Source organism: Rhincodon typus, chromosome 5 (assembly GCF_021869965.1).
Source record: "Rhincodon typus isolate 14 chromosome 5, sRhiTyp1.1, whole genome shotgun sequence".
NCBI lineage: Eukaryota > Metazoa > Chordata > Chondrichthyes > Orectolobiformes > Rhincodontidae > Rhincodon > Rhincodon typus.
Window position 1 is genome coordinate 4,106,747 of NC_063336.1, and position 16,868 is coordinate 4,123,614.

Genomic DNA, 16,868 nt, shown 5'->3' on the forward strand with positions numbered 1-16,868 from the left:
AGGAAGGGGATAGGTCAGTCCAGGGAGGACGGACAGGTCAAGGGGGCAGGATGAGGTTGGTCGGTAGGAGATGGAGGTGCGGCTTGAGGTGGGAGGAGGGGATAGGTGGGAGGAAGAACAGGTTAGGGAGGCAGGGACGAGCTGGACTGGTTTTGGGATGCGGTAGGGGGAGGGGAGATTTTGAAACTTGTGAAATCCACATTGATACCATTGGGCTGCAGGGTTCCAAAGCGGAATATGAGTTGCTGTTCCTGCAACCTTCGGGTGGCATCGTTGTGGCACTGCAGGAGGCCCAGGATGGACATGTCGTCTGAGGAGTGGGAGGGGGAGTTGAAATGGTTCGCGACTGGGAGGTGCAGTTGTTTATTGCGAACCGAGCGTAGGTGTTCTGCAAAGCGGTCCCCGAGTCTCCGCTTGGTTTCCCCGATGTAGAGGAAGCCACACCGGGTACAGCGGATGCAGTATACCACATTAGCAGATGTGCAGGTGAACATCTGCTTGATGTGGAAAGTCTTCTTGGGGCCTGGGATGGGGGTGAGGGAGGAAGTATGGGGGCAGGTGTAGCACTTCCTGCGGTTGCAGGGAAAAGTGCCGGGTGTGGTGGAGCTGGAGGGGAGTGTGGAGCGGACAAGGGAGTCACGGAGAGAGTTGTCCCTCCGGAAAGCAGATAAGGGTGGGGAGGGAAAGATGTCTTTGGTGGTGGGGTCGGATTGCAGATGGCGGAAGTGTCGGAGGATGATGCGTTGGATCCGGAGGTTGGTGGGGTAGTACGTGAGGACGAGGGGGATTCTTTTTTGGTTCTTATTGCGTGGACGGGGTGTGAGGGATGAGGTGCGGGAGATGTGGGAGACACGGTTGAGGGCGTTCTCGACCACCAAGGAGGGGAAGTTACGGTCCTTGAAAAACGAGGACAACTGAGATGTACGGGAGTGGAATGCCTCATCCTGGGAGCAGATGCGGCGGAGGTGAAGGAATTGGGAATAGAGGATAGCATTTTTGCAGGAAGGTGGGTGGGAGGAGGAGTATTCTAGGTAGCTGTGGGAGTCGGTGGGCTTGAAATGAATATCGGTTTCTAGGTGGTTGCCCGATATGGAGACAGAGAGGTCCAGGAAGGTGAGAGAGGTGTTAGAGATGGTCCAGGTAAACTTAAGGTTGGGGTGGAAGGTGTTAGTGAAGTGTATGAACTGTTCGAGCTCCTCGTGGGAGCACGAGGCGGCGCCGATGCAGTCATCAATGTAACGGAGGAAGAGGTGGAGTTTAGGGCCGGTGTAGGTACGGAAGAGGGATTGTTCCACGTAGCCTACAAAGAGGCAGGCGTAGCTTGGGCCCATGCGGGTACCCATGGCTACCCCCTTTGTCTGTAGGAAGTGGGAGGAATTGAAAGAGAAGTTGTTGAGGGTGAGGACGAGTTCGGCTAAGCGGATGAGGGTGTCAGTGGAGGGGGACTGGTCGGGCCTGCGGGACAGGAAGAAGCGGAGGGCCTTAAGGCCATCTGCATGGGGAATGCAGGTGTAGAGGGACTGGACGTCCATGGTAAAGATGAGGTGTTGGGGACCGGGGAATTGGAAGTTCTGGAGGAGGTGGAGGGCGTGGGTGGTGTCACGGACATAGGTAGGGAGTTCCTGGACCAAGGGGGAGAAAATGGAGTCTAGATAGTTGGAGATCAGTTCGGTGGGGCAGGAGCAGGCGGAGACAATGGGTCGACCAGGGCATTCAGGTTTGTGGAAGAGACTCGGGGACCGCTTTGCAGAACACCTACGCTCGGTTCGCGATAAACAACTGCACCTCCCAGTCGCGAACCATTTCAACTCCCCCTCCCACTCCTCAGACGACATGTCCATCCTGGGCCTCCTGCAGTGCCACAACGATGCCACCCGAAGGTTGCAGGAACAGCAACTCATATTCCGCTTTGGAACCCTGCAGCCCAATGGTATCAATGTGGATTTCACAAGTTTCAAAATCTCCCCTCCCCCTACCGCATCCCAAAACCAGTCCAGCTCGTCCCTGCCTCCCTAACCTGTTCTTCCTCCCACCTATCCCCTCCTCCCACCTCAAGCCGCACCTCCATTTCCTACCGACCAACCTCATCCCGTCCCCTTGACCTCTCCGTCCTCCCTGGACTGACCTATCCCCTTCCTAACTCCCTACCTACACTCACCTTTACTGGCTCCATTCCCGCCTCTTCGACCTGTTTGTTTCCTCTCCACCTATCCTCTCCTCTATCCCTCTTCTATCCGCCTCCCACTCTCTCCCTATTTATTTCGGAACCCCCTTCCCCTCCCCCTTTTCTGATGAAGGGTCTCGGCCCGAAACGTCAGCCTCTCTGCTCCTATGATGCTGCTTGGCCTGCTGTGTTCATCCAGCCCTGCACCTTGTTGTCTCGGATTCTCCAGCATCTGCAGTTCCTCCTATCTCTCATTTATCAGAGTCTTTTTCCTAATTTATACAGAGAGGGCAAGGAGAGTGAGTGAGTGCATTACTCTCTTGGAAACCTCTCCACAACTGTATGGGTTTTCTTTTCTCAGTTAGACATCTGTCTTTACTGCAGGTTTCTTGGAGATCTCTTTTCAATTATACCACTTTGCATACAAACAGAAACTAAAAAAATCCAAAAGCTGTTTCTAAGCAATACACAACACTAAACACCTTCGACTGTCTTCTTTAGCAAAAGTAACAAATTGATCTCATCTCCCTCTGAGCATCTCTACTGCAAGTGTCGCTCGACATTTCATAAACAATAAGTGAAGCATCAGACAATTCCAAGGTGTGAGAACCAAGGTTTTTGATAACCTCTCTGTCCATCACCCCCACTCAACCCCTGCCCTTGTCAAATCTCCTAGTTTTCCAAAAAAAAGGTGATTCTAACAAGTCTATTTCAAACTCTTACCTTCATATCCAAGCAAAGCATATTGTATTTTGTTGTGAGATGTAATATACATTTGTGAGATTTTTCTCTGTCACACTTGGATTCCTTCAGGGAGTGTCGTGGAATACCATACGTTACATGCTCGGAGAGGTTCAGTATGGAGGCCGAGTCACAGACGATTATGACAAACGCCTCCTCAACTGTTTTTGCAAGGTAATCCCATTCTTCTACAAGGAAATGTCTTTACAAAGTGTAAGTGGATGTTTTTGGGGCATGTGGAGATTTTATGATAGAGTTTATACTTTGGATGCAATTGAAAATATAGAACAACCTTCTCTCCAAGTTGTAGCTCCTTTAAGAAACGACTTACTTTCTCATCTTCCTCCACAATCTCATTTGTATAATGCTGAACATAAGCTGTGCCTTGTGTACAATTGTGTATAATGCTGAACATAAGCTATCCATTAAAATATTTCCTTAAAAAAAAGACTCAATTTATTTAACTTTATAGAGTTTGCTTGCATAGCTGAAAATGGTTCAACATGAAAATGCTTTTGCTTTTAATGACAATGTCAATCACTGTCTGGGACTAAACTCATTTGAAATTTCAAATAAGCACTTTAAAATAAACAATTTGTCTGTTATTTTGGAGTACAACACTCAGTATTTTCTTAAAGTATTTACAACATACCTCCATGTCCTTGCATGTATGTAAGACTCAACTTGATTTTTACATTTTCCTTGAAGTGTTTAATTCAACCTGGGATAAGGGGCTAGTGACCAACTTTAAGCCAAATGACTTTTAAACTAGTGCAAAAGTTCAAAGTTTGCTAAACATGGTTGGTGCTTAAAATCTTTTGCACCTATTTGCAATGAAAAAGAATGAGAACAACTAAATTAAAAATCAACCCTGTTTTGGAGCCTGTATTGGTGCAAGTTAGAAAGCTGTCTGATAGGAGAATGTAACAGTATTGAGCATTTAACACCCTCCATGGCAGGTGGGACAAGACCCTCCAGTTTGATTAATATTATAACTTTCATTATTTCTGTTGTATGTGCTGGATTAATGCGTCTCATTAAACTGAATGAGTTTTTTGAGAAAGGAATCAAAAGCTTGATGAGGCGGAGTGGGAGATGTTGTTTACTTGGACCAGCCTTTGTAAAGGTTTCACATGTTAGACTAATTAGTAAAGTCAGATCACATGGGATTCAGGGTGATCTTGCCAATTGGACATAAAATTGGCTTTATGGTAGGTGACAGAGGGTGATGGTAGAGGGTTGTTATTTGGACTGGAAGCCTGTTACCAGTGGTGTTCCACAGGGATCAGTACTGGGTCCACTTTTGTTTGTTATTTACATAAATGATATGGATGAGAATATAGGAGGCAATGGTTAGTAAATTTGCAGATGACACCAAAATTGGTTGGACAGTGGACAGTGAAGACGGTTATCTAAGATTACAAAGACATGTTGGTCAATCGGGCACAAAGGATGAGGAGTGGCAAATGGAGTATAATTTGGATGAATACAAGATATTGCATTTTGGTAAAACAAATAAGCGCAGGACTTTTACAATTAATGGTAAGGCTCTGGGTAGGGTTGTAAAACAGACAGAGTTAGAGGTTCAGATACATAATTCTTTGAAATTTGCATCATAGGTATACAGGATGGTTAAGAAGGTGTTTAACATGCTTGTCTTCTTTACCCTGATCTTTGAGTGTAGGAGTTGGGATGTCATGTTGCACAGGACGTTTGTAAGGCCTCTTCTGGAGTACTGTGTGCAGTTCTGCTTACCCTGTTGTATGAAGGATATTATTAAACTGGAGAGTGTTCAGAAAAGATTTACCAGGATATTGCCGGGAATGGATAGTTTGAGTTATAAGAAGATAGGCTGGGACTTTTCTCACTGAAGCGTAGGAGGTTCAGGGGTGAACTTACAGAAGTTTATAAAATCATGAGGGCCATAGATAAGGCATAGATAAGTAAAAGTCTTTTCCCAAAGATGGAGATGTTCAAAAGTAGGGGCCATATTTTTAAGGTCAGATGAGAGACAGATTTAAAAATGACATGGGCAAATGTTTTACACAAAAAGTGGTTAGTGTGTGGAATGAACTGCCAGAGGAAGTGGTGGATGCAGGTACAGTTGCAAGGTTTAAAAGACATTTGGATCAGTATATGAATAGGAGTGTTTTGGAAAGATATGGGCCAAAGGCAGACAGGTGGGACTAGTTTAGTTTGGGAACATGGGTGGCATGGACTAGTTGGACCGAAGGGTCTGTTTCTGTGCTGTACAGCTGTATGACTCCATTGGCTCGAATGCAACAGTTGTGTTTGCAGCTCTGAGCCAGAAGGTTATATTCAAGTCTCACCTACTTCAGAGATTTGGATAACATATGTGAGCTGGTTAATTTTCTTCTTTGGCGGGATGGAAGGAGACTGTAACTCAATTCAAGAAGTAGAAAAGTTTCCCCATCAACACAGTACATTTGTCACACCTAGGAAATAGTGCAGAAAAATGGATTAATGAAGACGCTCTGAAGTTGGACAGATAATGTTCCTCAAACCAAATAGCAGAATGTTATCTTACTCAGATTGTAAATACAGATTTCTTTCATAACCTTTGCTCCTTCTTTAAAAAAGAAAGTTTGGAGATAGGAAAATTACTGTCCTTGGCCAACTCTTTAAAGTCTGTTGAATTATTCTGTTTTGTTTTTCTTGTATCTCTGAATTCTTCTCATCTATGTTAATATTAACCCTTTTTCAAATAACTTTGTTGATTTTTTATAACATGAATTGAACTACATTCAGTATAATAGCTATAACTTAGTCTAAAAGAATATTTTTTTGTGTAAAAACATACAATGTGATTTTGTTTTTGCACACTTGCTATATAGGTGTGGTTCAATGAGAAGATGTTTGATTCCAAGTTCAGTTTCTACACTGATTATATTATCCCAATCTGTGCCAGTGTGGAGTCCTATTTAGAGTATATTCAGACATTACCTGCCGTTGACACCCCTCAAGTGTTTGGACTACACCCAAATGCTGACATCACGTAAGTAAGATCAGAATTAACTCCCACCTAATACCTGAGGACACGGTAAAGATCACCTATTTTTGTTCTCTATTCCCTGGAATAATCGGACTACATCCCTTAGTGAACAACAGAGATGTAGAGTCGAAACTTGTGGTGACACATGAAGTCCTGCTACTGGGATTGAAGCCTGTCAAACAATTGACAGGCTAATGTTGGAGTGGCCCATTCTTTCTGTTTTCCACATTAATCAGAGTGCTGCCAGCTTAGCAGCCACACACTGAGACTGTTCCACTATGAAATAACTCCACAGAGGTCTGTATTCCATCACCAAGTCACCCTTTATTTACACATGGAGAGCCTTGACACTGATCCAGCTCTCAGGGTGAACAGGATGTCTGACACCCCTGTTTATATCTGACAGCCAGGGTTCCCTGATTGGGGCTGTTAATCTGGTCCAATCAGGGAAATCATATTCTATGAGATCCACCTGGCTGACCTCGTTACAATCACACCATCCCTCCCTGTCTGAGTCCAAGGACATAGACCAGGTGGGTTTTTTGCAGCTCCTCCTGGGGCATTTTTGCACCAGGTCATGTTCCTCCAACTCTGCCTCTGATATGGGCACTGTCTAATGCACAGACGGCTGGAGCATCTCGCAAGAAATTAATTCTCTTCTTCAGGCAGCAAAGGCATCTAGATGGAAACATCTGCCGTGTCAATCTCAGATTCCAAGGAATCGTCAATTCTTAATGGAGAGGGCGAACCCACTGGTTCCAGAACAGTCATAAAGGTATTCAAGGAGCCGGGCACATTTTGCTCCCGCACCGTTTGTGAGTTTGCAGCTTTCATATGGTTCATGTGCTTGTTCAGGACTGTCATGCCCACCTGAACTTCATAAGTCACTGGACCTGACCTCGTGTCAACAATGTTTCTTACATGTGCAGGGCCATATCCATGGTTCCAACACCAAACGTCGTCCCCTGCAGTGAACTATCTCTCTCGCTTAGCAGGGTCTTCAGTCTGGCATTGGTATTGCTGATTCTGTTTCAGCCTCCTTCCCCTCTATCTGGGAAGATCAGATTTACCTGATATGGAGTCTTCTCCCCATTAGCCACTCTGCTGGAGCTATCCCTATAGTTGCATGAGGGGTGGTCCTATAACCAAATGGGAATGGGGAAAGTTTGGTATCAAGTGAAGTTGTAGACTGTTTCTTTAAGCCTGCCTTCAACGTTTGAACTGCTCTTTCCCCCAAACCTTATGTATCGAATCTCATTTGACTTTAGGAAATACTCAAATTCCCAGCTGGTAAACAATAGCCTGTTGTCTGCCCAACACTTCTGGGAACCTGTGTATTGCAAAAGATGTGCACAGTATTTCTATTGTCATCCCATGTTTGATGAATGAACTCTCCACATGTTCAGCCATTTTGAGTGGGCATCCACAATGACTAAGAACATTGAGCCCATGAAAGGACCTGCATAGTCAACATGTAAATGAGTCCAGGGTTTACCCGGACATTCTGTTGGCAATAGTTTTTGACCTTGTTGGCACTCTGAGCACTGCTCTACCAACACAGCCATGTTTGCATCCTGTCCCGGCCACCAGACATAACATCTCACCAGCATATTCATTTTGGAAACCGCTGAATGACACTGGTGGAGTTTAGCCAGTATATGGCAGCAACCTTTGCTCGGGACAATCACTCTCGGTCCCCATAATAATATGCCATCCTCTATTGTCATCTGGTCTCTCCTGGTCCAGAATGGTTTCAATTCTGGTTGTGACGGCCCTTTGGTTCCCCCATCACCACCAGCTGTTTCAGTTTTGACAGGACCAGATCTTTCTGCATCCAAAGCCTAATATTGTCAGCTGTGACTGGAAGTGTGTCCAGAAAATTTAAAACCATTCCAGACCCTTCCAGTGGGAGACAGCTTAATGCATCCACATTTGCTACTCGCTAAATTTGACCTGAAGCTACGGGCGGCACTCCTTGTCCTCTTTAAGAGGATCTAGGAAGAGTTAATCATAGAATCTTCACAGTGTGAAAGCAGGCCATTCAATCCACACTGACCATCCGAAGAGCATCCTACCTAAATCCACCTCCCTACCTTAACCATGTAACCTCACATTTCCAATGACTAGCCAACTTTCCCTGGAACTGTTAGCAATTTAGCATGGCCAATTCATCTAACCTGTACATCTTTGAACTGTGGGTGGAAACCAGAGCACCCGGGCGAAACCCATGCAAACACAGGGAGAACATGCAAACTTCACTTAAACAGTCACCTGAGGTTAAATTCAACCTGGGTCCCTCATACTGTGAGGCAGCAGTGCTAACCATTGAGCCACTGCACCTGGTATTCCTAGGTGGTCTCCTATCCAACTACTAACCAGGCCTGAGTCTGCTTAGCTTACAAAATCAGGCAACATCAGGTGTTTTCAGACTACCAAGGCTGTAGGCAATATAGTCCTTTATTATTACAAATTTACATCCATAAAGGTATTGATAGAACTTCCTGACTCCAAATATGATAGCCAAACCTTCCTTCATATTTATGCTATGGATTGGCCAAAGTCCTGGATGCATATGCTATTAGGTGTTCCGGTTCATTGGGATACCCATGAGCTGATACTATCCTGATGCCTTATGGGGTGGCCATCACATGTCAATATCAGATCTCGCTTGGGATCATAGTGTGCCAGCACCTTAAAGAATGATAGCTTTTCCTTCACTTCCCTGAAGGCTGTGGCTTGACAATACAACCATTTCCAGGGTTAGAGATAACAAGGTGTAGAGCTGGATGAACACAGCAGGCCAAGCAGCATCAGAGGAGCAGCCTGCTGTGTTCATCCAGCTCTACACCTTGTTATCTCAGATTCTCCAGCATCTGCAGTTCCTACTATCTCTGAAATCATTTCCAGGATTAATTTTTTTTAAGGGTTGATGCAAAGTTGCCATGATGGAGGCCAGGTCACGTATGAACTTTCTGTAATAATTTACCAGCCCAAGAAAAGATCTGAGCTCCGGCACTGATATAGGAGTTGGGGCACCTTTGATTGCCCGCACTTTATCTTTCAACGGTATAATCCCACTCTCGTCACCACTGAAATAACTTCACAGAGGCCGGCCTCCCATCACCAAGTCACCCTTGATTTACACATGGAGAATCCTTGATACTGAGCCAGCTCCCTCAGAGCCAACTCTCAGAGTGAACAGGATGTCTGATACAACACAGTGTGGAGCTGGAGGAACACAGCAGGTCAGGCAGCATCAGAGAAGCAGGAAAGTTAATGTTTCAGGTTGAGATCCTTCTTCAGCTTGATTTACACGTGATTATTTTCTGAAGTTCTTTTTGCCCATCTCTGCTTTCTGTCTAAAGTTGTTGACTTCTTTCTGATGTTCAGTTCAATGGATGCAAGTTGTCCACTGATATCCTCTCCACATTTTCAGATGAGCCTAATCAGTGATGCTCTGTTAAAAGCCAGGAACCTGAAATGTTAATTTTGTTTCTCTTTACAATATTTCCAGCATTCCTGTTTTTATTTGACAGTTCCAAAATTCACAGTATTTCATTTTACATCAAACTTGTGAATTTCTTATCTGATTTATTTACTCACTGACTTATCCAATTAAACCATCAGAGCAACCCACAAGAGAATAAAGGTAGTTTAGCCACATTTGCAGTAATCTAGAAAGCCTAAAGCTTCCAGGTTGCTATGTGATAATGGATTCCTTAGTCTTAAAACAAGATCTGCATGTATTTTTATCTTTCTCTTCAGGTACCAGAGTAATACTGCGGCTGAAATTCTCAACACCATCACCAATATTCAGCCAAAAGAAAGTGCTGGAGGAGCAGGAGAGACTCGAGAAGCCACTGTCTTTAAACTGGCTGACAGTATGCTGCTAAAGCTACCCCCTGATTACTTGGCACATGAGGTACTTTAATTTACTAGGTTAGTAGGCATCACAAGGGACGCTGAGCTCCATCCATATTTGGCCTCTCAAAGCCAATGTCTTTGGTATTGCGAGGTAAGTGCTGTGTCATGTCTCACAGACAATATGTCAGAAATCCTTCATTACATCATCACACTATATGACTTGAGGATAAAAAGATCTGACTCCATCATGCTCCTATCAGGTCACTTGAAGCATGACATGCTGCAAGAATCATGTTGTTCTATATAACTTATTGATTAATGTAAGAACCAGACACTGATCTACCTGTAAATGTAATATATCTGTATAATGCTACTTATAACAGATATCTGTTGAATCTTTCAATATTACAACATCAGTGCCCAGTTTCTTTCACTACAAGGAATAACGTAAGCAAAGCTACATAGTGGTTCATGAAGACATACCTGGCAACTGAAAACTGGACTTCTATGAGACACTGTGTACCATCAGCAGCAGCAGATTGTATTCAATCACAATCTATAAACTCATGACCTGGACTATATCCCATTCTACCATGGCCATCAGGCCAGGAAATCAAGTTGTCCTCCAAGTGACTCACCATCCTGACTTAGAAATATATTACCATTCCTTCACTGTCACTGAGTCAAAATCCTGGAGATCCCCCCATAATGCCATTGCTGGTCAACCTACATCACATGGACTGCAGCAGTTTAAGAAGGCAGCTCCCCACTACCTTCTCGTTGGCAGCTAGGGATGGCAATAAATCCTGATGCAGCCAGGGATGCCCACATCCCACGAGTGAATTTAAAAAACCCTGGTGAAGCTACAAAACAAGACTAGTTGCAGAGAAACAGAGAAAATAGTTGCAGGAGTAGGCCATTCAACTCTTCAAGCCTGCACCACCATTCAGTATGACCGTGCAATTTCAGTATCCCATTCCCACTTTCTCTCCATACCCCTTGATCCCTTTATCCGCAAGGGCCACGCCCAGCTCCCTTTTGAATATATCTAATAAACATGGCCCAACAGCTTCCTGTGAGAGAGAATTCTGCAATTCCACAAATCTCTGAGTGAAGAAATTCTTCCTCATCTCAGTCCTGAATGGCTTACCCCTTATTCTTAGGCTTTGATCCCTAGTTCTGGACTTCCCCAACATTGGGAACATTTTTCCCACATCTATCCGGTCCAGTCATGGTTGTATGTGTTTCTATGAGATCCCCCTCATTCTTCTTAATTCCAGTGAGTACAAGCCCAGTTGACCCAGTCTTTCCTCATATGTCAGTCCTGCCATCTGGGAATCAGTCTGGTGAACCTTCACTGGACTCCTTCATTAGCAAGAATGTCCTTCCTCAGACTAGGAGACCAAACTGCACACAATACTCAAGGTATGGCCTCACCAAGGCTCTGTATAACTGCAGCAAGACATCCTTACTCTGATACTCAAATCCTCTCGCTATGAAGGCCAGTACGCCACTGGCTTTCCTCACCGCCTACTGCACCTGCATGTCAACCTTCAGCAACTATTACACCATGACACCCAGGTCTCATTGCACCTCACCTTTTCCTAAACTGCCACCATTCAGATAATAATCTGCCTTCACATTTTTGCAACCAACATGGATAACCTCACATTTATCCACATTATTTTGCATTTGCCAGATATTTGCCCACTCAGCCAGCCTGTCCTAGTCATCCTGCAATCTTTTAGCAGCACACAGCACACACTGCCACCCAGCTTAGTGTTATGTGAAAATTTATAGATATTGCGTTCAATTCCTTTGTTCAAATCGTTAATGTATATTGTGAACAGCTAGGGTCCTAGCACTGAACCCTGCAATACCCCAATTGTTACAGAGATAGCAGGAACTGAAGATGCCGGAGAATCTGAGATAACAAGGTGTACAGCTGGATGAACACAGCAGGACAGGCAGCATCAGAGGAGCAGGAAAGCTGACGTTTCGGGTCGAGACCCTTCTTCAGAAGAAGCGTCTTGACCCGAAACGTCAGCTTTCCTGTTCCTCTGATGCTGCTTGACCTGCTGCGTTCATCCAGCTCTACACCTTGTTATCTCAAATACCCCATTTGTCACTGCCTGCCACTCTGAAAAGGAGCTATGTCAACCAGCTAGAACCAGCATAATGACGAAGCTGCAGTATTCACAGCCATCTTCATGCAGACCTCTTCCAGGGGCCACTGCAATAACAAATGCTTGTCTTCAGCTAGTTTTAATCATTTCCATGTCAATATCAACAAAGACCTGAAGACACTGAAAACTGCAAAGGCTATGGGCTCTGACAATATTCAGGCAATAATGCTGAAGATTTATGCTATAGAATGTGCTGTACCCCAAGCCAAGCAGTTCCAGCAGAGTTGTTCCCATACTAGCATTTATCTGACAGTGTGAAAAATTGCCCAGTTACATCCTGTGCAAGAAAGGCAGAGCAAATTCACCCCAGCGAACTACTGGCCTCCAGTCTACCCTCGATCATCAACTATGTGATGGAAAAGGCTGTTGACAGTGCTATCAAGCAGCACTTACAAATAAGTAATGTACTCATTTATGCACAATTTGGGTCCTGCAAGAGTCACTTGGCTCCTAACCTCGTTAGATTCTTAATCCAAACATGGATAAAAGGGCTGCATTCCAGAGGTGAGAAGACAGCCCTTGACACTAAGACTCAGCATTTGATTGAACATGTCAACAAACAGCCAAAGCAAAAATTGAGCCACTAAGAATCAGGGGAAAAATACTTTGCCAGTTAGAGTCATACATGGTACAGAGGCATATGGTTGTCATAATAAAAACAAAGTACTGTGAATACCGGAGATTGGAAATAAAAATAGAAAGTGCTAGAGAAACTCAAAAGGCATGGCAGCATCTGTGGAGAGAGACCAATAGTGTTTCGAGTCCAATATGACTGGTTGTTGCTATTTTTACGAGCTGAGTATCTCAGAATGCCTGTGCAGGAGTTTCTCAAGGTAATGTCCTTGGTTCAAATACTTGAGATACTGCTTCAATGACCATAAGGTCAGAGGTGAGGATGTTACTAATAATTGCCCAACATTCAGCCCATTCACGCCTCCTCAGACACTGAAGCATATCCGTATGAAGCAGGGTTCAGGTTTGGGCTGATATGTGAAAACTAATGCACACACCACATGTGTACCAGGCACTGACTATCTCAAACAAGAGTGAATCTAGCAGCCAGTTCCTGATGTTCAATGTCATTGTCATCATTGAACCCCTCATTATCAACATTGTGATGCTACCACTGACTTGAACTGAACTAGCCACATATATGCTGCGGCTACAAGAGCAGTCAAAGACTCAGAATTCCATAGCGAGTAACTCACTACCTATCTCTCCAAAGCTTGTTCATCATCTACAAGGCACAGGTCAGGAATGTAATGGAATACGGTCCACATACTTGGATGAATGCAGCTGCAACAATATTCAAGAATTGAGACACTATTCAGGAGGAAGAAGCCTAACTGATTGGCACCTAATCCATCATCTTCAACCCTCACTCCTTTCATCCACAACGCATAGTAGCAGTCATGTCTGCCATCGACTAGTTGCACCACATTAATTCACTGAGGTTCCTTCCAAAATAACCTTTCAAATTCACAACCTCCACCATTTAGAAGGACAAGAGCAGCAGGTGCATAGCCCCCACACTAATACCTGCAAGTTCCCCTATAAAACATAGACCATTCTGACTTTGAATTATATCACTACTCCTTCACTGTTTCTAACTAAAAATCCTGGAACTCCCTTCCTAACAATTCTATGAGTGCTACAATGCACGAAGGACTGCAACACTTCAAGAAGGCAGTTCACGACCACCTTCTCCAATGGAATTAAGAATGAGGAAAACGTTATGGCCAAGCTAGCAATGCCTCTATTCCATGAACGAGTATAAAAGTTCTTAAGGGATCGTCTTTAAGATGCTTGCTTTGTATCAATAAATAAACTGTCCTCAAGTATTGAGAAAAGACATTTCCTTGAAGCATTTTACATGGTACTCACCAAGATATTCACAAGAATACCAGTGTAAAGGGGAACAACTTTTTGTACTTTATGAGAAGAGTTTGTTTTGTAAGTTTTCCTTTGATTGAACCAAGAACAAAGAAAATTACAGTACAGGAACAGGCCCTTCGGCCCTCCAAGCCTGCACCGACATGCTGCCCCTCACAACTAAAACCCCCTACCCTTCTGAGGACCTTATCCCTCTATTCCCATCCTATTCATGTATTTGTCAAGACGCCCTTTAAAAGTCACTGTAGTATCTGCTTCCACTACCTCCCCGGCAGCGAGTTCCAGGCACCTATCACCCTCTGTGTAAAAAACGTGCTTCGTATATCAGCCTTAAACCTATGAATCCTGGGAACTGACTCTTCCACCCTGGGAAAAAACTTCTGACTGTCCAGTCTGTCCATGCCCTTCACAATCTTGTAGACCTCTATCAGGTCGCCCTCATTCTCCGTCATTCCAGTGAGAACAAATCAAGTTTCTCCAACCTCTCCTCATAGCTAATGCCCTCCATACCAGGCAACATCCTGGTAAATCTTTTTGTACCCTCTCTAAAACCATCACATCCTTCTGGTAGTGTGGCAGCCAGAATTGAACACAATATTCCAAATGCGGCCTAACCAAGGTTCTATAAAGCTACAACATTACCCTCCAATTTTTAAACTCAGTGCCCCAGCCGATGAAGGCAAACATGCCATTTGCCTTGTTAACTACCTTTTCCACCTGCGTTTCCACTTTCAGTGACCTGTGTACCTGTACACCCAGATCCCTCTGCCTATCAGTACTCGTAAGGGTTCTGCCATTTACTGTATATTTTCCATTTGGATTAGACCTTCCAAAATGCATTACCTCACATTTTTTCTGGATTAAACTCCATCTGCCATCTCTCTGCCCAAGTCACCAACCGAGCTATATCCTGCTGTATCCTCTGATGGTCCTCATCGCTATCTGCAATTCCACCAACCTTTGTGTCATCAGCAAACTTACTAATCAGACCAGTTACATTTTCCTCCAAATCATTCATATATATTACAAACAGCAAAGGTCTCAACACTGATCCCTGAGGAACGCCACTAGTCATAGCCCTCCATTCAGAAACGCATCCTTCCACTCCTACCCTCTGTTCTCAATGACTGAGCCAGTTTTTTATCCATCTTGCAAGCTCACCTCTGAACCCATGCGACTTTACCTTCTGTATCAGTCTGCCATGAGGGACCTTGTCAAAGACCTTACTGAAATCCGTGTAGACAACATCCACTACCCTATCCTCATCGATCATCTTCGTCACTTCCTCAAAAAACTCAACCAAGTTAGTGAGACACGACCTCCCCTTCACGAAACCACGTTGCCTCTCGCTAACACGCCCAGTTATTTCCAAGTGGGAGTAAATCCTGTCTCAAAGAATCCTCTCCAATAATTTCCCTACCACTGAAGTAAGGCTCACTGGCCTGTAATTAGCTGGATTATCCCTGCCATCCTTCTTAAACAAAGGAACAACGTTGGCCATTCTCCAATCCTCTGGGACCTCCCCTGTGGCCAATGAGGATACAAAGATTTCTCTCAATGCCCCAGCAATTTCCTCCCTTGCCTCCCTCAGTATTCTGGGGTATATCCCATCAGGCCCTGAGGACTTGTCTACCTTAATGTTTTTCAAGACCCCCAATACCTCCTCCCTTTGGATCTCAACATGACCCAAACTATCTACACACCCTTCCCCCAACTCATCATCCACCATGTCCTTCTCTATGGTGAATACTGACGCAAAGTACTCATTTAATGCCTCGCCCATTTCTCCTGGATCCACACACAAATTCCCTTCCCTGTCCTTGAGTGGGCCAACTCTCTCCCTGGCTACCCTCTTGCTCTTTATATATGTGTAAAAAGCCTTGGGATTTTCCTTAATCCAGTTGGCGAATGACTTCTCATGACTCCTTTTAGCCCTCCTGACTCCTTGTTTAAGTTTCTTTCAACTTTCCTTGTATTCTACCCGTACTTCATGTGTTCCCAACTTCCTAGCCTTGACAAATGCTTCCTTTTTCTTTTTGACTAGGCTCACAATGTCTCTCGTTATCCAAGGTTCCCTAAACTTGCCATACTTATCCTTCATCCCTGCAGGAACGTGCCGGCCCTGTGTTACCGTCAACTTACACTTGAAAGCCTCCCACATGCCAGATGTTGAATTGCCCTCAAACATCTGTGTCCAATCTACATTCTTCAGTTCCTGCCTAATATTATTGTAATTAGCCTTCCCCCAATTTAGCGCCTTCGCTTGACAGCTACACTTATCCATCAGTACCTTAAAGCTTACTGAATTGTGATCACTGTTCCCAAACTGCTCCCCTAATGAGTATACTGTTGTTATGTTGAGTATAACCTATATTTGATTGTCAGCTAGTAGCTAAATGAAGGATAGAGTGGGGAAGAGTTGTGACTAGAGCAGTATGTGAAGCTTGTCATTCTTCCATAAAGATATAGAATGTGAATATGCATTGTCTAACCTTAACCACTTGGATGAGTACAGTGAACCTTTCCGCATTCAGATTCTTGATGTTATTCTGATGGCATTGACTGTGACAGCAATCTGCTCACAATGGCTTTGTAACATCTATTTGGAAGGCAATCTTACCCTTGAGGGAGGAACTTCTTCTCTTCCATTTGACCTGGATGATCATCAAGAGTTTCCAGTTGAACCCTTTCACACTGAACTTTTGCTCAGACTTCCTATTGACTAACTGTTAGGTGGGGAACTAAAGACAAATATACCGAAACCTGCAACTAAATTATTCAGGTCCTCCACATTCTGGTATCCATGCATTTCCAGACAATTGACTTATTCCCTGCACTCTTCCCATAAATTCTAAAATTTGGGACCAGTTTATCCAAGGGATGTTTAGTGTATCGTTCAACTTTACTTTGAAACTGCTGTTGGTTTTTAGCTGCTGTGACAAGAACATTTACAAAGACCGTTTAGAAAGATAGTCTTGGTCATAATTTTTTTTTTAAGTAATAAGAA

At 44.2% G+C, this 16,868-nt stretch overlaps 2 protein-coding genes across 2 annotated transcripts in view; both read left to right on the plus strand.

Annotated features, from left to right (window-relative positions):
• Positions 1–16,868, plus strand: part of LOC109930964 (dynein axonemal heavy chain 8-like) — a 2,199,840-nt gene that overhangs the window by 1,054,848 nt on the left and 1,128,124 nt on the right. The window lies entirely within an intron of this gene.
• The window catches only part of LOC109918465 (dynein axonemal heavy chain 8-like), an 876,900-nt gene that overhangs the window by 833,166 nt on the left and 26,866 nt on the right, over positions 1–16,868 (plus strand). The window contains exons 64-66 of the mRNA XM_048596621.1: positions 2,978–3,079; positions 5,761–5,921; positions 9,684–9,840. Coding sequence (XP_048452578.1) covers positions 2,978–3,079; positions 5,761–5,921; positions 9,684–9,840 — 420 coding nt within the window. The remainder of the gene's footprint in view (positions 1–2,977; positions 3,080–5,760; positions 5,922–9,683; positions 9,841–16,868) is intronic.